This window comes from Chaetodon trifascialis, chromosome 23 (genome assembly GCF_039877785.1).
Source record: "Chaetodon trifascialis isolate fChaTrf1 chromosome 23, fChaTrf1.hap1, whole genome shotgun sequence".
NCBI lineage: Eukaryota > Metazoa > Chordata > Actinopteri > Chaetodontiformes > Chaetodontidae > Chaetodon > Chaetodon trifascialis.
The window spans coordinates 2,418,554-2,442,503 of record NC_092078.1 but is presented as its reverse complement, the minus strand read 5'-3'; the positions used below and the strand labels follow the sequence as shown (position 1 = coordinate 2,442,503).

Genomic DNA, 23,950 nt, shown 5'->3' with positions numbered 1-23,950 from the left:
ACAGATATCACATACTTGTTCAGCTTTTATTATTGACCTTATTCTTTTGATTGTTTAGGAATTTACTCAGTTCCATGATGCTTTTCAAATCTGTGGTGATGGTATATCTTTGCATTATAGTCAAAGATATCTAAAATCTGGTCCACCTTATTGACACGAATGATTTTCAGTTTTTCTGCTCATTATTTTTACGGCTACAGTCGTGTCCGTCCCATGTTAGAATTACAATTTAAAATTTCAAACATTATTCGGAAAAAAACTCTCATCCCTGCAGCACCACGGCCTGTGCCGATGTTGACATGCACATCCGTGGCGCTGATGAGGAGCGACGCGGAGGCAGCTGCAGAGAGCCACTGAGGATACGATGTTACCATCAACGGGCAGCTGATGACCTCCTGCAGAAACAACCTGCTGCGTTGGGAGCAAGAAACGGGCTTTGTTTTTGAACTCTGATTGTGCTTTTACTGTAAGAAAATCATGGCACTTCTTCCTGCGTATTAAATTAGGGTTTGTAGCCCCCATTTTTAAGACTCAAAATTGATATGAATTGAGGTGCCACATTTTGTGAAAGCAGAGGACTTCAAACAGATTCCACTGAAATGATGGTGTTAGAAATAACCATAGAAAACAATTACCAGTCTTAACAAAATACAACATTACAGTACCTTTGTCCTAAATAAAAAACAACACAAAGCACTTCACAATATCTTACGTGTCCACACGCACACATTGATTCACTGCTGGAAGTGCTACCACGCATGGCGCTACGCCGCTCATCAGGAGCACTTCGGGGCTTAGTGTCTTGTTCGTAATTCATTTCGGAGACGCCAGGGATCGAACTACCAACCCTGCAATTACTGGACAACATGGCTGACATGAGCCTCTGTCAGTGTGCATGTCACGGTCTCATAATAACTCAGCTGACAATAAGAATACAAACTTCTTTCTCAGTGTGTAATCCACACAAATCCTGAACAGGATGAGCTTCACCTGTTAATGTGATTTTGTTCACAACCAAAATAAGTGTTCAACCTGTAAAGAATCCTCTGAGGGACACTTATGTTTTCTAGGTGTACTTCAATGCATTCTCTGCTTTCTATGATAATATCAAGAAAACCCCTCTGACAATATGCATCATTAACAGCATTACTGTTCTGTTAGGAACATGTTGAAAATGTGTATGGAAACCATTTTGGAAGAAGAAGATTATGAAAAATATGCACCAGCAACATCTGGGGAGAAAAAAAGTTGTTGCTAACTCACTAAATTAAGATAGCTAACAGCCTCACAGACCTAACGTCATAATTTCTTGCTCTAGTTCCATTTTGTTTATTTGATATCTTTTTGAAACTGGATTTCTATATATGTGAACACAACACTTAATCTAACTGTAGTTAAATTGTAACATGAAACATACACAACATACACTTGAAAGCAGTTTTCAATGACATAAGTTCAGATTTATTTTCATATTTTTTTGATTTATTATTTATATCTTATTGTTTTTGTGGTTTACATGATTGGAAATTTTTATCTAAGCTTTTAGCTTATTATTTAGAATCTTTTCTTTATTCTTTATTGCCCAAATTAATTCTCTATTTCTTATAACTGTTCTTGGTTTAGTGTAGTCGCAAATTTCAAGTCTTGATTTGGAGTGACTTGACTTTCGAGCTGGAATTGTATGTCCTTCACTGCATTCTGTGCTGCATTCGTCACTGCAGCATCATCTTCCTCTGTGTGGGTCTGACTTAGCTGGATCATCCTAGAGTATCATATGGGACTTGGTCGGGTGGAGGCAGAGGTTTTAAGGTTTGAGGCAGGACGTACCCACCAACAGATATGTAAACATTAGAAGTTTCACGAACTGTGCTGCCTCTATTCAGTGCACCTGGGGTGCCACTGTGGGGAGTATCCAGAGGATGAGGTCTGCCAAGTTCGGTATCTGCAAGAATGTGACTGAGACCATCTTTGGTGGAGGTATTTACATCCTTGGTAGCTAGGTTGTATTTGGGTGGTTTGGAGATGGGAGGGAAGCGGGTGGATGCCAGGCTGTTGCCACAGCGCTCCAGTGTCTTCCTTAGGTCCTCATCGGCCTTGTCAATTGCATGCTGAGCATGCTGACGGAAGTTGCGGTCCCACTCATCATTCTGATGAAGCCTCATTATAGCTTCCTGTTTCTCAGGTTTCGGCTGCTGGAGGCGGGCATGGTTGGCGGCCCTGAGGGAGGCATTCACCTCATTTACGTACATTTTGCGTGCTTTGATCTCTTCATCCTTCAGTCTCATCTCCGCGATGAATGCCTCTGCATTCCGTTCGTCGTGCAGACGCTGCTCCATCCTCATTTTACGCTCCTCTCGTTCCCTTTTCTCTACGTTCAAGGCATGCTCTTCAAGATTCTTTGAAGCATTGCGGAGCGCTTGGACTCGAGAGTCAAGCTTCCTCATCATGCCTTCGTTGTGACACTTTTCAAACATGTTCACATCGACAAGTGACTTCCTGTCTGTCATGAATTTCGTCTTCTCTGCAGCGAGAGTATGGGACAGAGTATCTCTGTCATTCTGTCTGTAGTTTCCTGCCATGGGATCTTTGCTGTAAAAGCGAGTATGTGATGAAATGTCTTTCTGTAGCTCTATTACGGTCTGTACTGTGGTGCTGGTACTCTGACGATGCTTTTATAGCAAACTAACATCAAAGCAAACCTCCTTTGATCTTGAGCTCCTTTATTTGGCCTTTGATCTTGAGCTCTTTTATTTGGCCTTTGATCTAGAGCGATTCCTTTTCAAAGTTGAGACATCGTCGTGTGACGTCATCGCATGACGTCACGCTCGGAGTGGACAGCGCAACTGACCCAAAAATGCCGGGAAGAAATGACTCGTTAAGCCTCTGCAATCGGAGGAGCCGCATCCTATAATGGTGGAAATGGTGTAACATCAGCCATTGTATTAAATCTATGGTGAAAGATCTAAAGTAACGGCTACAAACAACACGACTAACAATTATTAAATCGGCGTTAACAAATGGAAATCTCATACAGATATCACATACTTGTTCAGCTTTTATTATTGACCTTATTCTTTTGATTGTTTAGGAATTTACTCAGTTCCATGATGCTTTTCAAATCTGTGGTGATGGTATATCTTTGCATTATAGTCAAAGATATCTAAAATCTGGTCCACCTTATTGACACGAATGATTTTCAGTTTTTCTGCTCATTATTTTTACGGCTACAGTCGTGTCCGTCCCATGTTAGAATTACAATTTAAAATTTCAAACATTATTCGGAAAAAAACTCTCATCCCTGCAGCACCACGGCCTGTGCCGATGTTGACATGCACATCCGTGGCGCTGATGAGGAGCGACGCGGAGGCAGCTGCAGAGAGCCACTGAGGATACGATGTTACCATCAACGGGCAGCTGATGACCTCCTGCAGAAACAACCTGCTGCGTTGGGAGCAAGAAACGGGCTTTGTTTTTGAACTCTGATTGTGCTTTTACTGTAAGAAAATCATGGCACTTCTTCCTGCGTATTAAATTAGGGTTTGTAGCCCCCATTTTTAAGACTCAAAATTGATATGAATTGAGGTGCCACATTTTGTGAAAGCAGAGGACTTCAAACAGATTCCACTGAAATGATGGTGTTAGAAATAACCATAGAAAACAATTACCAGTCTTAACAAAATACAACATAACAGTACCTTTGTCCTAAATAAAAAACAACACAAAGCACTTCACAATATCTTACGTGTCCGCACGCGCACATTGATTCACTGCTGCAAGTGCTACCACGCATGGCGCTACGCCGCTCATCAGGAGCACTTCGGGGCTTAGTGTCTTGTTCGTAATTCATTTCGGAGACGCCAGGGATCGAACTACCAACCCTGCAATTACTGGACAACATGGCTGGCATGAGCCTCTGTCAGTGTGCATGTCACGGTCTCATAATAACTCAGCTGACAATAAGAATACAAACTTCTTTCTCAGTGTGTAATCCACACAAATCCTGAACAGGATGAGCTTCACCTGTTAATGTGATTTTGTTCAGGTCTTTTAATTAGAAGCCTTTTATTGAATATGTGAGTGTAGCTGTAACAATAGTGTGTACAGTCACGGAAAAAAGGAACTAAGACAGACGGATGTTTTTCTCATTGTTGCTTTCTTTTCTGGATCGAGTCCACACACTAACTATGTGATTTCATGTTTACAAATATTTACAAGACAACTCATGCAAAATGTCACAAACAGATAAGACGTACCATAAAAAGGGGCGTCTAAAATAACTTGAATACATTGTGCAGATTTGGACAGCAGCAACAGGGAATTGTTGGTTGGTGGGTTTTGTGGGGTTCTCGCTTGTCAGCGTAAAGGCTGAAGTTTCATATAATCCTGTGATACTGTCTATATGTGCACAGTGTCTCAAAGGTAAAATCACCAGTGCATTCTTTGTTTGTTTAGACTGTGTTTATCTATTGTTGGAATTTGGATGAAAATGCATCTCATTTTGGGGACAACATTCCTTTTTCTTTTTCGTTAATGTTACAAACATTAATGAATCACACAATATTTTGCGCTATATACTAATATCTCACGTAGGCTGTATTTCTCTATGTAGTTAATTTATTTTAGGTGCTTCTGTGGTGACAATTCGAATTTGTGCGGCAGATTAGTAAACCTGAGCGAGATTTCATTTATCTCATGTACTGAGTGCAAGGCGAACACAGCAGTCAATGCAATGCAACACAATCATTCTTGCTGATACTCTTTGTCCACCCTTATTGTATCCTGTTTTATGTTTATGGAAATGAAGCTGAGAGAAGTCAATCCTGTAATATTAACAGCAAATGCTGGAGCACCTGCTCCTTTGCCCCTTGATGCCCAAAGTGCCCTTTTGTCAAAGTGATTTTTTTTTTGTGTGTGCGTGTGTGTGTGTGTGTGTGTGTGTGTGTGTGTGTGTGTGTGTGTGTGTGAGAAAGTCCGTCTGTGTGGCCCAAAATAATAAAAAATAAAACAAATTAATAATAATTTAGACCTACCTTGCCCTCACTCTGCCGTCGCTGCCCTGACGTGCCCTGCTGCTGATCGCTGAGCTGCTGGAGACGTACGGCCACTGCCAGTCTCGTGAAACCGAAGTGTTTGTCATGTGTTATTTTACTGTCAAGCTGTTTTTTCCTGTGTTTCTGGAGGCAATGAGGCATAGACTATGTTATTTTACTAAAACTATGCAATATGCATATTCACATAATTTTGAACTATTACAGTATAAATACAACAATAATAGAAAAATTTGAATTTTGATTTTCTCAACCTCTCATTTAAACATATCAGTACTTGTTTGTTTATAACATTTACACACAAATTAAATATAATATGCATTCAAATTATAGAACTTTTAGAACCTTGCTGTCAAAGTCGATAGTCAAACTGAATAAAAGCACAAAAATATTTAAATACATGATTTCTATATCATTTAATTATTTTTCTACTTTATTAATTTAGCACTAGGAATAATAAAGGGCAGATTATGAATTCAATTCAATTCAATTCAATTTTATTTGTATAGTGCCAAATCACAACAGAAGTTGTCTCAGGACACTTTCCATTTCGAGCTGGTACAGACCAAGCTCTTTGGATGGATTAAATTCGTGGCTAGACAGTAGTAGGCAGTAGTACAATTTTTGAAAAGGTATGAAATGTCATATCAGCAGCAGCCTCCTCACCAACCCCCTCAACAGAAGCTGTTTAATGTACCCCATCAGGTAAAACAGAGACTAACGTTGCTTTGCACTGGCCTCTAACAGATATGTGAGGTGTGGACGATGATATGGTATGTAGTGATTCCATGTTACATTCTTTATGAATATGGGTTGCTACCATTCAACAGGTTACATTGCAAGGTATGTTTCTGTATGGTGTTTCAAATTCGTGCTCCATGTGCCCCCTTTTAACTTTGAGCACCTGCCCTCCAAAGGTCTCTGCACGGCCCTGAAACGGAGTGAAAACTTGTGCACGTTTTTAATCAGCCGCATTCTGTTCCTCTGCAGTTCATCATTGCTGGAGTTGTTTCCAACTTGGATTATTAGCCGTAAGTACGACTCAACGCAAACCGAGCAAAACATACAGTTGGTAAAGGTGATTATTAGCCGGATGTATGAAGTCAGTAATGAAAGACGAATGTGTGGCTCATGTTCCACGTGTCCCTCATCCTTAACGGTGGCTGTATTGTTGCAGCTGTAGTTGCAGCTTGTCTGATAAATGTTGACGTGGCTCACTGGAGTCCAGAAAATGAGCAGCATTTGAGGGTAAGACCATGCAACTGATACGACCAAATGAAACACGTCAAACTGCATATGTAGCTATAAATATTGACATAAATAGAACTGATAGATTCTTGATGGTCTGCATGTTTTTAACAGATGGAGCTGCTGGGGTTCAAGGGTTTTCTCTCTGCGGTCCTCTGCTTCTGCTTCTCAAAAGAGAAACGCCAAGATCAAGCTGTTGAAATTATTTAAGAAGAAATCGGAGAATACTTTTAACTAATTGTTTGTGTGAAAGGACCAGGGGCCTATACATGTGTGCTTCAAAGAAGTTCTGTATTAGCAAACGTTTTATTTTTATTTTTTTTATTTTATTTTTGTTCTTTTGTTTTTTTGTACGTCTCTGTGTCTTTCTGTTCTGTCTGTGAAGGAAAAAGCATTTTTTTACCATCTCCAGAATAATACAATCCAGTGAGCACATACTGTTGGGTTTTTGTTTTTGTTGTTTTAACTCAGAGGGTTAACTCATCTTTTGCGCATAAAGAATTAACTTTTTTCCCTGTGCTGTGAAATGTTCACAAGAAAAAAAATCATTTTCTGATGCAACACATTTTAATCTTAACAGGTACATGTTTAGAGATTGTCCCGCAGCACAGGACAGCGTACCAGAGACCGCAAACTAAGATACTGATATCATGAATATATATATGAATAATATATGAATGATTATACACAGAAATGCAATACTACATATTGCAGAATATCAAAAGAATAGAAGATAAATTAGATAGAAATGGAAATGCATGAGGAATGGCTTTTTAATTCTATTTTCCTGCATTCTTTTATTTAGATTTTTCACTGAAGTGAATGATGTCAATTTAATATATGAGATCAGATAAACTCACCTGGTCTGTAGTTTTTAGATTCTGATCTCTGATCGTCTGTCGTCCGTCTGTCTGGACTGTCAGTTGCTGTGCTGTCTACATATATGTTAATCTGTGTGTGTGTGTGTGTGTGTGTGTGTGTGTGTGTGTGTGTGTGTGTGTGTGTGTGTGTGTCCATTTAATTGTGGCCTTTCTTTGCATGTTGTATAACCAGTAAATATTGCTCGTTCACTTTGCATTGCTGCTGATTTTATTATACTGGATTTACATACACATATATCAATCCAGTTTAACAAAATATGTACTTATATGTATGGATAAATATAAATACAATATAATAAAACATCTATGACTTTGAAATATGGAAGACATGGAATGCGACTCTGCACCTGTCGGCCTGACGTGTGTGTGTTGAAGTGTCTTTGAGCAAGGCAGTGGAAGGAGCGACTCTGCACCTGTGAAGGAGGAAGATGACAAACTGCAGCTGCACGAGCAATATTTACTGGTTATACAACATGCAAAAAAAGCCACAATGGACACACACACGCACACACACACACACACACGCAAACATATATGTGGACAGCACAGCAGCTGACAGTCCAGACAGACGGACGACAGACGATCAGAGATCAGTATCTAAAAACTACAGACCAGGTGAGTTTATCTGATCTCACATATTAAAATGACATAGAATGAAATAATGCTGCCTGAAGCAATCTGCACTTTATTGTTTGAAACACAGCTTGTTGTTATTACTCTTGTTACATGTTGAAAAGATGATATTTTAAAGAAGCAGCTTTCACAGACGTGAAACGTCAGGTGTATCAAAGGCAAACTGTTGTCCAGGCAGACTCCAGCTGTTTGTACAGGTTGTGTTTTTAAGGTTTTTATGAAGGACAAATGATGTCATTTCATGTTTCTTGTTGAATTTTGTGGTTTACAGCCCTGATTCCAAAGAAGGGTGGACAAATAAATAGAAACAGGATGCAAATATTTGTGTTTGTTCACAAAGTCTTCCTGAGGCCATGTCTATAATATAATGTCGCACAATAGACCCCTGATCCAGGACAGGTTATCGTGTCAGTGTCACGGTTTGTCTCACGTAGGCGTGAAAGGTTCGCACATATGAAGGCGCAGCATCAGCACGGTATTCTTCTCGACATGCAGGCATGAATATCTGAATGTGATGGAATCCATGTAGAATTTTCAGCCATGCTAACAGCATGACCAACAGGTCAGTCCTTCATCTGGTGCCAAACATCTAAACGACTACTGGGATGAATATTTACAATGAATTATGAACCAGGTCAAAGCTTGAATTCGTTCTTTGTTTCGTGACCAGATACCTGCCAAACTAATGACCTCCCCATCAGCCTCAGCTGTACTTTGCGTTGAAGCTATTAGCAGATGTTAGCATGCTAACAAGCTACATCAAGATGGTGACCATGGTAAAGGTGAACAACTAAACATTAGCATGTTCTCATTGTTATGGTGAGCATTCTGTGTTAGCATTTAGCTCAAAGCAGCATTGTGTCCAAGTACAACCTGACAGCTGCTCGCATGGCTGCAGACTCTTCGTCAAAATTCTCAGACACAATTTACAGAACTTACAGAATTTTCCCTCCATGATTTTATTTCTCACCCTCTTCTTGTCTTTCCCTCTTTGTCTCTCTTTTCTTAGTTATGTCAGTCAACTCCTCTTCCTCCTCTAATGCCTCCCTTCCTCCTTCCCTCTCCTCTCCCCTCAACGTTTATTTGGCCTGCTTCAACTCCACAACTGCAGCTTTCAATATCACCACCTTCACCATCACCAGCCTCCTCATCCTCCTCCCTCTCTGCATCTTCGTCCTCTACCTGGGTTTCCAACGATGGCGCCAACAGCGCTCCGGCCAGACAATGAGCCACTCCGACGTCTTCACCTTCCACATGATCGTCACAGAGCTGACGAGTGTCTTTGGGTCGATACTCGTCTGTTGTTCTGTCCGCACTGATGTCCCACAGTTGACAGTGATGGGTATGTACCTTTTCTCTATCAACTCATTTGGACAGACGTTTTTTCACGTCCTGACCTGTGTGGAGCGCTACCTGGCTGTGGTTCATCCCATCACCTACATGAGCCTGAAGACGACAAATGGGATCAGATTCAGAAATGTCGCCATTGGCTGTGCTTGGCTGCTGTGCTTTGCAGTGGCAGGTATCATGTCAGCAACAAGCCATGTTACCTCAGTCATTCTCTTCATTTGTACCCTAACCATCACCTTCACTGTTGTCTCCTTCTGCAGCTTGTCTGTTCTCTATGTTCTGATTCGTCCAGGACCAGGGGAAGTGGGTGGGGCAGACAGCGAGTTGACCAAGCAAAGCTGAAGGCGTTCTACACCATCATGGCCATACTGGGAGTGCTGTCGATCAGGTTTGGGGGGAATATACTTTCCTGTTCTGTATGTATCACCACTGATGGAGGAGAATGAAAGATGTGCTCTGTGGTTGTCTATCGTCTGGTTCGCTCTGCCCAGCAGTCTTGTCTTACCTCTGCTCTTTCTACAGAGAGCAGGAAAACTACTGTGCTCTCAGAAGAACAATAAATCAGGACAAGGACCAGATTAGATTAGTTTACAGGATCCAAGAACAGAAAACAGTGAGAGAGGAAAATTCTCTAAGGAGCCAGTAAAGCTACTTGCTAACAGTCGAGGACGTTCTGCATTTCAGTTTGTCGTAGAAATAGAACTGTGATGTTGGACAGCTATTGGTGCACCTCAGTCAACTCAGGCCATGAGGTCTGAAAGGTCTCCACAACTGACTCAATGCTGAGGCCCTTCGTGACCTTCTTCTGTGTGCTGTTCTTGTACTGTGGGACATGTTTGTGCTTGTGATTCTGTGATTTTGGAGATATTTAGCAGCAGTCTGCTCAGCCTCACCGCTTTGGGGCGTTTCTGTCTTCATTTTCATGCATTTTAATGTTGGTTTGTGTTCTTACAGTTGTAATTTAAACTAGCGAGGCTTCGCTACAGCTTTGTGTGTGAGGCTTCAATGTGATTCTAAAAATTCATCAATGATTATTATTTTAACACTTTTGTCATTTGTAAATGTCAAATCCTGTATCCATGTTTATAGAGTTTGTTTTAAAGTAGAATGTTTGCTGTGAAGTTGAACCATTGTAGCTCTAAAATGTACTGACATTAAAAAATGTGACTAATCTTGATGTGGTCGTTGAAGTGGTCATTTCCACTGAACGTGTCCTGTTCTGGTAATTTTCCACTCAGCTCTGGCCCACAAATAACAGCCTACATGACTTCCTCCTGAAATCATTATCTGATCCCCGGCTGATTTTGTAAGTTTGCCACCTTACAAAGAAATGAATGGTGGATAATTTTCATGGTAGGTGTATTTTAGCGTCTAGAGTGAGACAGAATATCAACAAAACATCTTGAAAAAACACATTATATAAAGATTAGAAATTGATTTGCATTTGATCGTCGGAAATAAGTATTTGATCCCCTACCAACCAGCAAGAATTCTGACAACAGTCACCAAGAAAACCATTGGTAACACACTTCACTGTAATAGATTGAGATCCTGCAGTGCCCGCAAGGTCCCACTGCTCAACAAGGCACATGTACAGGCCCACTGAAGTTTGCCAATGAGCACTTGAATGATTCAGATAAGGCTTGGGAGAATATGCTGTGGTCAGATGAGACCAAAATTGAGCTCCTTGGCATCAAGTCGACTCGCCATGTTTGGAGGCAGAGAAATGCTGACTATGACCCCAAGAACACCATCCCCACTCTCAAGCATGCAGGGGTTCACATCATGCTTTGGGGCTGTTTCTCTGCTTAGGGTACAGGAAGACTTCACTGCATTGAGGGGTCAATGAACGGGGCCATGTACCGTAGAATCTTGGAGGAGGATAACCTCCTTCCTTCACCAAGAATACTGAAGATGGGTCGTGGATGGGTCTTCCAGCATGTGCAATGACCCAAAACATATGACCAAGGCAGCAAAGGAGTGGCTAAAGAAGAAGACCATGGAGCGGCCTAGCCAGTCTCCGGACCTTAATCCCATAGAAAATCTGTGGAGGGAGCTGAAACTTCGAGTTGCAGCCTCGAACCCTTAAGAATTTGGAGAGGATCTGTAAAGAGGAGTGGACCAAAATCCCTCCTGAGATGAGGGCAAACCTGGTGACCAACTACAAGAAAAGTCTGACCTCTGTGCTTGCCAACGAGGGTTTCTCCACCACCTACTAAGTCATGTGTTGCTTGAGGATCAAATACTTATTTCACTTGATCAAATGCAGATTAATTAATAACTGTTATATCATGTGTTTTTCTGGGTTATTTGTCAATATTCCATCTCTTTCTGTTAAAAAAAAAAACCCAACCATAAAAAATTATACACTGTCCATTTCTTTGTGAAGGGGTAAACATACAAAAATCATCAGGGGATCAAATAATTATATCCCCCACTGTATATGAAACAAAGCAAATATATGAATAAAAAAGGATATATATGAAGACAAATATGAAATCTCCACCTTTTGCTTTGGACAAAATGCTACAATTGTCCTGCACCTCAACTGCTCAAATTATTAAAAACAACTGTAGCCCCCTCACTCAATTCTATTTTGTTTAGTAAAGGATTATATGACACACACCTTTAATGCCCTTTTGCATGGGAGATGAATTGGTGAGAGCTAGAAAAAAAAACAAATCAATTTGGGATCTTCAGTGCTGTAACAGTTAAAGGAAAATGACCTCCACTAAAGTGCTAAGAGGCCCGGTTAGCTTACTGAATAGCTAAACTGTGGTGTGAGCTTAAACTCCCATGCATCAAATTTTAACAACACATACCTTATATTTTTAATCATAAAAAAATAACAATATTTATTTTAAAACTCCAAATAAAATAATAAATGAATTAAATCATATTTAAATAATACTCGGGATTTGTTACTCAGTTAATTGGTACCATAACCGTTAGCGCGCGGTTGGAGCTCATGTGAAAACCTTTGGCGGAGAATTGTCTGTACTCACAGTCCCGTGGACACTGTAGAAAGAAGATGTAACAGTCAGTTCAAACCATCTGTCCATTGGTTAGCTGAGTGATGAGGAGAAGCAGCCCTGACGCCTGGTCTGCGTGTGCAGGAGCAGGTTTCTCTGGCAGCAGCGAGTCCTGAGCACCTCTACTGTGGCAGTGTCCGAAGCACACTATCAATAAGATTCAAAACCTCTAATAAACACACTATCTGTAAACCATAAATTTACACTTCTTTACAGTTTCCAGAATCCATACTCACTCAGAAGCTTAAACAAAAACGTGCTCCTCACAGGCTTTCAGTCTCGTTCTCCCCCAATCCAGCAAGGTCACAGCTAGCTAGCGAACAAAAGTCCACACGTGGCTATGATATACGTGCTAACAAAACAACATTTCGGACTGTATATTTCTTTCACAACATGGCTAATTCTCTTGTCTCAACAGGCTACATTCATTTAACAAACAACCAGCCCTCTTTTATGACTAAATACAGCAATTTCACACAGTTTAAGAAACTTACAAACAGCGCTCGACGTCTCTCTCTTCCTCCTGTTTCTGTCTCGTTTCTCTGCATTTACGTCTGCAGCGCATTCTGTGTTAATTCCCGCCCTTCCAAGAATCCGGTAGGTTACCAAAATTATCCCGACTTGGCATTGATTGGCTATAACAACATGGTGCCATCTGACTAACCAATGTACAACAGAAACAGGACCTGAAAAGTTCAAGGTCTACCCAAACCGTGGGATATTTCAACACTTTTCCAAAATCACACAATCCACTTATTTATGCCAAAAAAATTAACCCAAATAACCCGTGACGTTACATATTTAAAGAAACAATATGTAACAAAAAATTAGCAGGGCACTACACAACTGAGATCAAGCAAAGTTAAAAAATGTAGATGAATACTTACTTCCAGAAAATTTGGGGACTCACAAGAGACAGATGAAAAAGTGAAAACTGGTGCAGCAGTGGCCGAGAAATCCTGCTGTTCAGAGTCCAGTATGGCTCAAGCTTCAGGAATGCTGGATCCTACACTTCCCATAATGCAGTTCAGTAGAAAAAATACAGCTGAACAACTGATCGTCCCTCAGTGTGAAACAGTGACAGCTCTGACTTTCACTGATATTTTACAGATTTTTAAGACAGCTGAGATGGATTATAATATTGAATGATGCTGAAGTCTGTGCAGCAAGTCAGGAAATGAGACTTTGAGACTGACATAAACTTAGAGACAAATGCTGACATCTAGTGGACTCTTTAAGTACTACAAGTACCATTTGTCATAGCCTGAGCTTTTTTGCTGAGTTAGAGAAGAACATGTGCTAATGATCATCAATTTCACATGTTTTTATATCACTCACTCATTTGAATTATATGAAGACTTAAATGTATACATTATGAGTTTTGAGCATTGGGTAGCATTGTTCGGTTAGTGTTAAGTGTCCAAAATGAAAACAACCACCACATAAAGATTGGACACATTTTTTTAATGTCAGCACATTTCAGAGCTACAATGGTTCAACTTCACAGCAAACATTCTACTTTAAAACAAACTTTAAAACATGGATACAGCGTGTGACATTTACAAATGATAAAAGTGTTAAAATGATAATCCAATAATAATAACAATAACCCAACAAAACTGGAGAAGTCACACCAGTTTAAATTACAGCTGTAAGAACACAAACCAACATTAAAATGCATGAAAATAATGAGAAAAACACCCCAAAGCAGCAAGGCTGAACAGACTGCTGCTAAATATCTCCAAAATCACAGAATCACAAGCACAAATGTGTCCCACAGTAGAAGAACAGCACACAGAAGAAGGTCGCGAAGGGCCTCAGCATTGAGTCAGTTGTGGAGACCTTTCAGACCTCATGGCCTGAGTTGACTGAGGTGCACCAACAGCTGTCCAACATCACAGTTCTATATCTACGACAAACTGAAATGCAGAACGTCCTCGACTGTTAGCAAGTAGCTTTACTGGCTCCTTAGAGAGTTTTTTTCTCTCACTAACTGTTTTCTGTTCTTGGATCCTGTAAACTAATCTAATCTGATCCTTGTCCTGATTCATGGCTCTTCTTACAGCACAGTAGTTTTCCTGCTCTCTGTAGAAAGAGCAGAGGTGACACCAGACTGGTGGGCAGACAGAACCAGAATATGGACAATCACACACCACATTTTTCATTCTTCCCTATCAGTGGTGAGTTATATAGAACAAAGGTCACCATGCTACCCCCAAACCTGATCGACAGCACTCCCAGTATGGCCATGATGGTGTAAAACGCCTTCAGCTTTGATTGGTCAACCCGCTGTCTGCCCCCACCCACTTCCCCTGGTCCTGGACGAATCAGAACATAGAGAACAGACAAACTGCAGAAGGAAATGACAGTGAAGCTGAAGGCTATGAAACAATAAGTTGCAATGTCCTTTAAATGTTGGTCATCTGCTAACATGAGACCTGTTCCTGCAAAGCACAGCAGCCAAGCACAGCCAATGGCGACATTTCTGAGTCTGATCCCATTTGTCTTCTTCAGGCTCATGTAGGTGATGGGGTGAACCACAGCCAGGTCGCGCTCCACACAGGTCAGCATGTGAAATAACAACTGTCCAGATAAGTTGATGATGTAAAGGTAGATACCCACCATCATCATTTGTGGGACATCAGTGTGGACAGAACAACATGTGAGTGTGGACCCAAAGACACTCGTCAGGTCTATGCCGATCATGTTGAAGGTGAAGACGTCGGAGTGGCTCATTGACTGGCCGGAGCGCTGTTGGCGCCATTGTTGGAAACCCAGGTAGAGGACGTAGATGTAGAGAGGGAGGAGGATGAGGAGGCTGGCGATGGTGAAGGTGGTGGTGCTGAAAGCTGCAGTTGTGGAGTTGATGCAGTTTTGCAATGAAGGAAGATTATTGGTGGAGGAAGAGAGGAAAGGAAGAAGGGAGGCATGAGAGGAAAAAGAAGAGTTGACTGACATAACTGAGAAAAGAGAGACAAAGAGGGAAAGACAAGAAGAGGGTGAGAAATAAAATCATGAAGGGAAAATTGTGAAATTCTGTAAACTGTATCTGAGAATTGCTTTTGATGAAGAGTCTGCAGCCATGTGAGCAGCTCTGCAGTCTTATTCTGCATTAAACCAAGACCTTCATCTTTTGTGCAGCCACTGCCTAAGAAGAAAAACTATTTACTATAATATTTGCTACAATCACATTTTCAATTGCAAGTCACTATTTTAGTGATATCTTACAGTAAGTATCAACATGTTACAGTTTGCCAGACATGATAATCAACACGTTGTCATCGTCTTAACATGTGGTCGTTAACAGTTAATTATGTTCTCCAAAGTGTATTTGTTTCAGAAAAGCAGCGTGAAATGAAGTGAAATACTTCCATGAACATATCAGGTACATCATGTTGAATGATGTAGGTTGAATGAAGGTTGATACACCCTTTCTGTAATTATCATTCATCCTTTATATTATAGACATGGCCTCAGGAACACTTGGTGAAAAAACACAAATATTTGCATCCTGTTTCTATTTATTTGTCCACCCTTCTTTGGAATCAGGGCTGTAAACCACAAAATTCAACAAGAAACATGAAATGACATCATTTGTCCTTCATAAAAACCTTAAAAACACAACCTGTACAAACAGCTGGAGTCTGCCTGGACAACAGTTTGCCTTTGATACACCTGACGTTTCACGTCTGTGAAAGCTGCTTCTTTAAAATATCATCTTTTCAACATGTAACAAGAGTAATAACAACAAGCTGTGTTTCAAACAATAAAGTGCAGATTGCTTCAGGCAGCATTATTTCATTCTATGTCATTTTAATATGTGAGATCAGATAAACTCACCTGGTCTGTAGTTTTTAGATTCTGATCTCTGATCGTCTGTCGTCCGTCTGTCTGGACTGTCAGCTGCTGTGCTGTCCACATACATGTTAATCTGTGTGTGTGTGTGTGTGTGTGTGTGTGTGTGTGTGTGTGCGTGTGTGTGTGTGTGTGTGTGTGTGTGTGTGTGTGTGTGTGTGTGTGTGTGTGTGTGTGTGTGCGTGTGTGTGTGTGTGTGTCCATTTCATTGTGGCTTTTTTGCTTGTTCTCTTTGCATTGCTTCTGATTTGATAATACTGGTTTAATATACACACCTCAATATACCTACCTTATTGAGGGCCTGACGTGTGTGTGTTGAAGTGTCTTTGAGCAAGGCAGTGGAAGGAGCGACTCTGTGAAGGAGGAAGATGACAAACTGCAAACTGCAGCTGCCAATCAGAAGCAATGCAAAGTGAACCAGCAATATTTACTGGTTATACAACATGCAAAAAAGCCACAATGGACACACACACGCACACACACACACACACACACACACACACACACACACACAGATTAACATATATGTGGACAGCACAGCAGCTGACAGTCCAGACAGACGGACGACAGACGATCAGAGATCAGAATCTAAAAACTACAGACCAGGTGAGTTTATCTGATCTCACATATTAAAATGACATAGAATGAAATAATGCTGCCTGAAGCAATCTGCACTTTATTGTTTGAAACACAGCTTGTTGTTATTACTCTTGTTACATGTTGAAAAGATGATATTTTAAAGAAGCAGCTTTCACAGACGTGAAACGTCAGGTGTATCAAAGGCAAACTGTTGTCCAGGCAGACTCCAGCTGTTTGTACAGGTTGTGTTTTTAAGGTTTTTACGAAGGACAAATGATGTCATTTCATGTTTCTTGTTGAATTTTGTGGTTTGCAGCCCTGATTCCAAAGAAGGGTGGACAAATAAATAGAGACAGGATGCAAATATTTGTGTTTGTTCACAAAATCTTCCTGAGGCCATGTCTATAATATGAAGGATGAAGGATAATTACAGAAAGGATGTAAAGGGTTTTTCATCTTCTACAATGTCTTCAATCAGTCTTCAATTCTATGTTCATCAATAAATCGACCTCCCTCTGTCTGACATGACGTACCTGATATGTTCATGGAAGTATTTCATGTCATTTCACGCTGCTTTTCTCAAACAGCAAATACACTTTGGAGAACATAATTAACTGTTAACGACCACATGTTAAGACGATGACAATGTGTTGATTATGTGTCAACGTCCCGGCTCAGTCTCTGGCCATATCGCGCAATAGACCCCTGATCCAGGACAGGTTATCGTGTCAGTGTCACGGTTTGTCTCACGTAGGCGTGAAAGGTTCGCACATATGAAGGCGCAGCATCAGCACGGTATTCTTCTCGACATGCAGGCATGAATATCTGAATGTGATGGAATCCATGTAGAATTTTCAACCATGCTAACAGCATGACCAACAGGTCAGTCCTTCATCTGGTGCCAAACATCTAAACGACTCCTGGGATGAATATTTACAATGAATTATGAACCAGGTCAAAGCTTGAATTCGTTCTTTGCTTCGTGACCAGATACCTGCCAAACTAATGACCTCCCCATCAGCCTCAGCTGTACTTTGTGTTGAAGCTATTAGCAGATGTTAGCACGCTAACAAGCTAAATCAAGATGGTGACCATGGTAAAGGTGAACAACTAAACATTAGCATGTTCTCATTGTTATGGTGAGCATTCTGTGTTAGCATTTAGCTCAAAGCAGCACTGTGTCCAAGTACAACCTGACAGCTGCTCGCATGGCTGCAGACTCTTCGTCAAAAGCAATTCTCAGACACAATTTACAGAACTTACAGAATTTTCCCTCCATGATTTTATTTCTCACCCTCTTCTTGTCTTTCCCTCTTTGTCTCTCTTTTCTTAGTTTTGTCAGTCAACTCCTCTTCCTCCTCTAATGCCTCCCTTCCTCCTTCTCTCTCCTCGCCCTTCAACGTTTATTTGGCCTGCTTCACCTCCACAACTGCAGCTTTCAATATCACCACCTTCACCATCACCAGCCTCCTCATCCTCCTCCCTCTCTGCATCTTCATCCTCTACCTGGGTCTCCAACAACGGCGCCAACAGCACTCCAGCCAGACAATGAGCCACTCCGACGTCTTCACCTTCCACATGATCGTCACAGAGCTGATGAGTGTCTTTGGGTCGATACTCGTCTGTTGTTCTGTCCGCACTGATATCCCACAGTTGACAGTGATGGGTATGTACCTTTTCTCTATCAACTCATTTGGACAGACGTTTTTTCACGTCCTGACCTGTGTGGAGCGCTACCTGGCTGTGGTTCATCCCATCACCTACCTGAGCCTGAAGAAGACAAATGGGATCAGATTCAGAAATGTCGCCATTGGCTGTGCTTGGCTGCTGTGCTTTGCAGTGGCAGGTATCATGTCAGCAACAAGCCATGTTACCTCAGTCATTCTCTTCATTTGTACCCTAACCATCACCTTCACTGTTGTCTCCTTCTGCAGTTTGTCTGTTCTCTATGTTCTGATTCATCCAGGACAAGGTGAAGTGGGTGGGGGCAAACAGCGGGTTGACCAATCAAAGCTGAAGGCATTCTACACCATCATGGTCATACTGGGAGTGCTGTCGATCAGGTTTGGGGGGAGCACATTGACCACTGCTCTGTATGCATCACCACTGATAGGGGAGAATGAAAGATGTGCTCTGTCGTTGTCTAACTTCTGGTTCTGTCTGCCCACCAGTCTGGTGTCACCTCTGCTCTTTCTACAGAGAGCAGGAAAACTACTGTGCTGTAAGAAGAACCATGAATCAGGACAAGGATCAGATTAGATTAGTTTACAGTACCCAAGAACAGAAAACAGTTAGTGAGAGAGGAAAACTCTCTAAGGAGCCAGTAAAGCTACTTGCTCACAGTCGAGGACGTTCTGCATTTCAGTTTGTCGTAGATATAGAACTGTGATGTTGGACAGCTGTTGGTGCACCTCAGTCAACTCAGGCCATGAGGTCTGAAAGGTCTCCACAACTGACCCAATGCTGAGGCCCTTCGTGACCTTCTTCTGTGTGCTGTTCTTCTACTGTGGGACATGTTTGTGCTTGTGATTCTGTGATTTTGGAGATATTTAGCAGCAGTCTGTTCAGCCTCGCTGCTTTGGGGTGTTTTTCTCTTTATTTTCATGTATTTTAATGTTGGCTTGTGTTCTTACAGTTGTAATTTAAACTGGTGTGACTTCTCCAGTTTTGTTTGGTTACTGTTATCTTATTTTCAGTTTAGCCTGTTTATGGAAGGCACAATTACTAATCCTGTATCCATGTTTTTAAAGTTTGTTTTAAAGTGGAATGTTTGCTGTGAAGTTGAACCATTGTAGCTCTAAAATGTGCTGACATTAAAAAATGTGACTAATCTTTATGTGGTCGTTGTTTTACTTTTTGACACTTAACACTAAACAAACAAGGCTACTCAACGCTCAAAACTCATTATTCATAACTTTAAGTCTTCATATAATTCAAATGAGTGAGTGATATAAAAACATGTGAAATTGATGATCATTAGCACATGTTCTTTTCTAACCCAGGAAAAAAGCTCAGGCTTTGACAAATGGGGGTTGTAGTACTGAAAGAGTCCACTAGATGTCATTTCATTTGTCTCTAAGTTTATGTCAGGAAGTCTCATTTCCTGACCTGCTGCACAGACTGACTTCAGCATCATTCAACGTAATAATCCATCTCAACTTTCTTAGAAATCTGTAAAATATCAGTGAAAGTCAGAGCTGTCACTCCTCTGGTCATGTCTGAGTTTAAAGTCACACTGAAGGACGTTCAGTTGACTCATTATGAGGAGAACGACTCGTCCGTGAGTCTGGACAGACCTGTCTTTTATCTACTGAACTGCATTGTGAGAAGTGTAGGATCCAGCTTTTCTGAAGCTTGAGCCATACTGGACTCTTGTGAGTCCCCAAATTTTATGGAAGTGCAAGTATTCATTTACAGTTTTTAAGCTGTAGTGATCTCAGTTTTTTTTTTTTTTGTTTTGTTTTGTTTTGTTTTTTTTGTTGTTGTTGGTTTTTTTCCCATAATTTGAGCAGTTGAGGTGCAGGACAATTCAATCATTTTGTCCAAAGCAAAAGGTGGAACTTTCATATTTGTCTTCATTTATGTCCTTTTTTATTCAAATGTTTGCTTTGTTTCATATACCTGCTTGTTGTTAACATTTGCCTGATGCGGATGTTCAGGGTTCAAATGGTGCCTGAACGGGCTTGCAGTCTGTTACTTTGAAATATTTGGGGTTGACCTTGCCATGATGTCTATAAGGAAATGTGGAAGATACAAAGGTTGTAGCATTTGTGCATGTTCCCGAGTGCGTGGCTTACCTCCCTTCTGCTGCATTAAAGTGCTAACAGTGTGCAACACTAGCTAACTTTGGCTTAGAACTGGAGTATGTTTACATCAACAAACACCAACAGGACTGCAAAGTATGCATGTGAAATACATTGATATGATGGCTTTAGCTAGCTAGTGTTAGCTAATGTTAGCTTGCATGTGTCAAAAGAGATTGACATCCCGACTTACGAGGCTTAAAGTTATGCATAATGAGTTTTGAGCATTGAGTAGCCTTGTTTGGTTAGTGTTTTGTGCAAAATGACCATAGTACGATTCGTCACATTTTTTAATGTCAGCACATTTTAGAGCTACAATTCACAGCAAACATTCCACTTTAAAACAAACTTTAAAAACATGGATACAGGATTATTAATTGTGCCTTCCATAAACAGGCTAATCTGAAAATAAGGTAACAGTAACCCAATAAAACTGGAGAGGCCACGCCAGTTTAAATTACAACTGTAAGATCACAAGCCAACTTTAAAATGCATGAAAAAAAACACCCCAAAGCAGTGAGGCTGAACAGACTGCTGCTAACTCTTCACTGCAAACACCAGCAGTGCTTTAGCAGAAGATGCTGACTGCTTTGCATCATGATCGCTGACAGAGGGACAGAGTGCTCAAGTGATTATTGTGGTACAAGCAGGAACTAAGACAACACTTTGTCCCGCTGTGTTGTCTCTTATGCCAGGATCAGATTACATGATTTTTTTTGTCTTAAACGATGGTCACCGGGTCATCAGTGCCATAAACTTGTGCAGTGTCTTGGTGGGGTGACTGGCAAGACTACACATATGACCCCAACCAATCACAGCACGTCTTATTACCATGGAATTAGTAATGATAAGTATGTTCTTGCTGTTTGGACCGGGGACAATGTGACGACAGCACAGCCACGACGAAATGTTTGATCCAATGAGTTTGATCCTGGCACCAAGTGCAAACATGTCTATTGTTGTTTAAGGCAGCAACAGCTAAAAATAAGAAACTCAAAAATAACCAGGGAATGGAGTAACTAAATGAAGGGCCTCAGCATTGGGTCAGTTGTGGAGACCTTTCAGACCTCATGGCCTGAGTTGACTGAGGTGCACCAACAGATGTCCAAGTGTCAAGTGTTAGCAAGTAGCTTTACTGGCTCCTTAGAGAGTTTTCCTCTCTCACTAACTGTTTTCTGTTCTTGGATCCTGTAAACTAATCTAATCTGGTCCTTGTCCTGATTCATTGTTCTTCTTACAGCACAGTAGTTTTCCTGCTCTCTGTAGAAAGAGCAGAGGTGACACCAGACTGCTGGGAAGACAGAACCAGAAGTTAGACAACCACAGACCACATCTATCATTCTCCCCTGTCAGTGGTGATGCATACAGAACAAAGGTCACCATGCTACCCCCAAACCTGACCGACAGCACTCCCAGTATGGCCATGATGGTGTAAAACGCCTTCAGCTTTGATTGGTCAACCCGCTGTCTGCCCCCACCCCCTTCCCCTGGTCCTGGACGAATCAGAACATAAAGAACAGACAAGCTGCAGAAGGAGACGACAGTTAAGGTGAAGGTTTGGAAACAATAAATCATAATGTTGCTGAAATGTTGATCATCCAAATCATGATACCTGCCACTGCAAAGCACAGCAGCCAAACAAAGCCGATGATGGCATTTCTGAGTCTGATCCCATTTGTCTTCTTCAGGCTCAGGTAGGTGATGGGGTGAACCACAGCCAGGTAGCGCTCCACACAGGTCAGGACATGAAAAAACGTCTGTCCAGATAAGTTGATAAATAAAAGGTACAGACCAACTATTATTATTATTTGTGGGACATTAGTGTGGACAGCATAACACATGAGTGTGAACCCAAAGACACTCATCAGCTCTGCGACAATCATGTGGAAGGTGAAGACGTCGGAGTGGCTCATCGTCTGGCCGGAGTGCTGTTGGCGCCATCGTTGGAAACCCAGGTAGAGGACGAAGATGTAGAGAGGGAGGAGGATGAGGATGCTGGTGATGGTGAAGGTGGTGATATTGAAAGCTGCAGTTGTGGAGGTGAAGCAGGCCAAATAAACGTTGAGGGCAGAGGAGAGGGAAGGAGGAAGGGAGGCATTAGAGGAGGAAGAGGAGTTGACTGACAAAACTAAGAAAAGAGAGACAAAGAGGGAAAGACAAGAAGAGGGTGAGAAATAAAATCATGAAGGGAAAATTGTGAAATTATGTAAATTCTGTAAATTGTGTCAATTGTGTAATTATTATTAAGAAACGTGAAATGACATCATTTGTCCTTCATCAAAACCTTAAAAACACAACCTGTACAAACAGCTGGAGTCTGCCTGGACAACAGTTTGCCTTTGATACACCTGACGTTTCACGTCTGTGAAAGCTGCTTCTTTAAAATATCATCTTTTCAACATGTAACAAGAGTGATAACAACAAGCTGTGTTTCAAACAATAAAGTGCAGATTGCTTCAGGCAGCATTATTTCATTCTATGTCATTTTAATATGTGAGATCAGATAAACTCACCTGGTCTGTAGTTTTTAGATTCTGATCTCTGATCGTCTGTCGTCTGTCTGTCTGGACTGTCAGCTGCTGTGCTGTCCACATATATGTTAATCTTTGTGTGTGTGTGTGTGTGTGTGTGTGTGTGTGTGTGTGTGTGTGTGTGTGTGTGTGTGTGTGTGTCCATTGTGGCTTTTTTTGCATGTTGTATAACCAGTAAATATTGCTCGTTCACTTTGCATTGCTTCTGATTGGCAGCTGCAGTTTGCAGTTTGTCATCTTCCTCCTTCACAGAGTCGCTCCTTCCACTGCCTTGCTCAAAGACACTTCAACACACACACGTCAGGCCCTCATTCAGGACACATCACTGTAACTTTCCTCTGTCATCAAAGACACACACATAGACTGAACACAAATATATTTGACAGTCATTTTTCTTTCCATTCATTTAAAGCCAGCATTTACATTTTTTTACATTTTTCCACTGAGGTTTGTCTTTATTAAACAATCTGGATTGTCTCAACACTTTATTGTCACAGCGTTTAACACAGGATGTGGTTTTCTTCAGACATCGAGAGGCATACACTGTAATTTTCTTTATTAGATATTCTGATGCTGGGAAACGTTTTATTCTCAACTGTCCTTCACTCATTTGTCCGTTGAAGTGGATGATTCAAATGAGCTGTAACTTAAAACTGGTGCTTATTCAAATCAAACAGCCAAGAGCAGAACACCTGTTTCTGTGTGTGTGTGTGTGTGTGTGTGTGTGTGTGTGTGTGTGTGTGTGTGTGTGTGTGTGTGTGTGTATGTGTCGCTTGTTGTCTTCGTCCCCAAACAATCTGTCAACCAGGCTTTAGTTCTGTCTTTATTAATTTTGGGTCAAATTTGACTCATTTAGATTTTTTACTGCAGTTTGTCACCTTGACATTTTATGTTCATAAATGTCTGATCCTCTTTATGCCAAAACAACACATTCTCAACGTTTCATTAGATAAAAGCGTCTTACGCTGCATTTCTTACTGATATTGTTAA

The 23,950-nt window shown here is 41.1% G+C and overlaps 1 protein-coding gene across 1 annotated transcript in view; it reads right to left on the bottom strand.

Moving 5' to 3' along the window:
* Positions 1-2,474, bottom strand: part of LOC139351753 (trichohyalin-like) — a 28,059-nt gene extending 25,585 nt beyond the window's left edge. Inside the window, exon 1 of the mRNA XM_070993757.1 lies at positions 1,889-2,474. Within this exon, the coding sequence (XP_070849858.1) occupies positions 1,889-2,474 (586 nt within the window). The remainder of the gene's footprint in view (positions 1-1,888) is intronic.
* Positions 2,475-23,950: the final 21,476 nt, after the last annotated feature.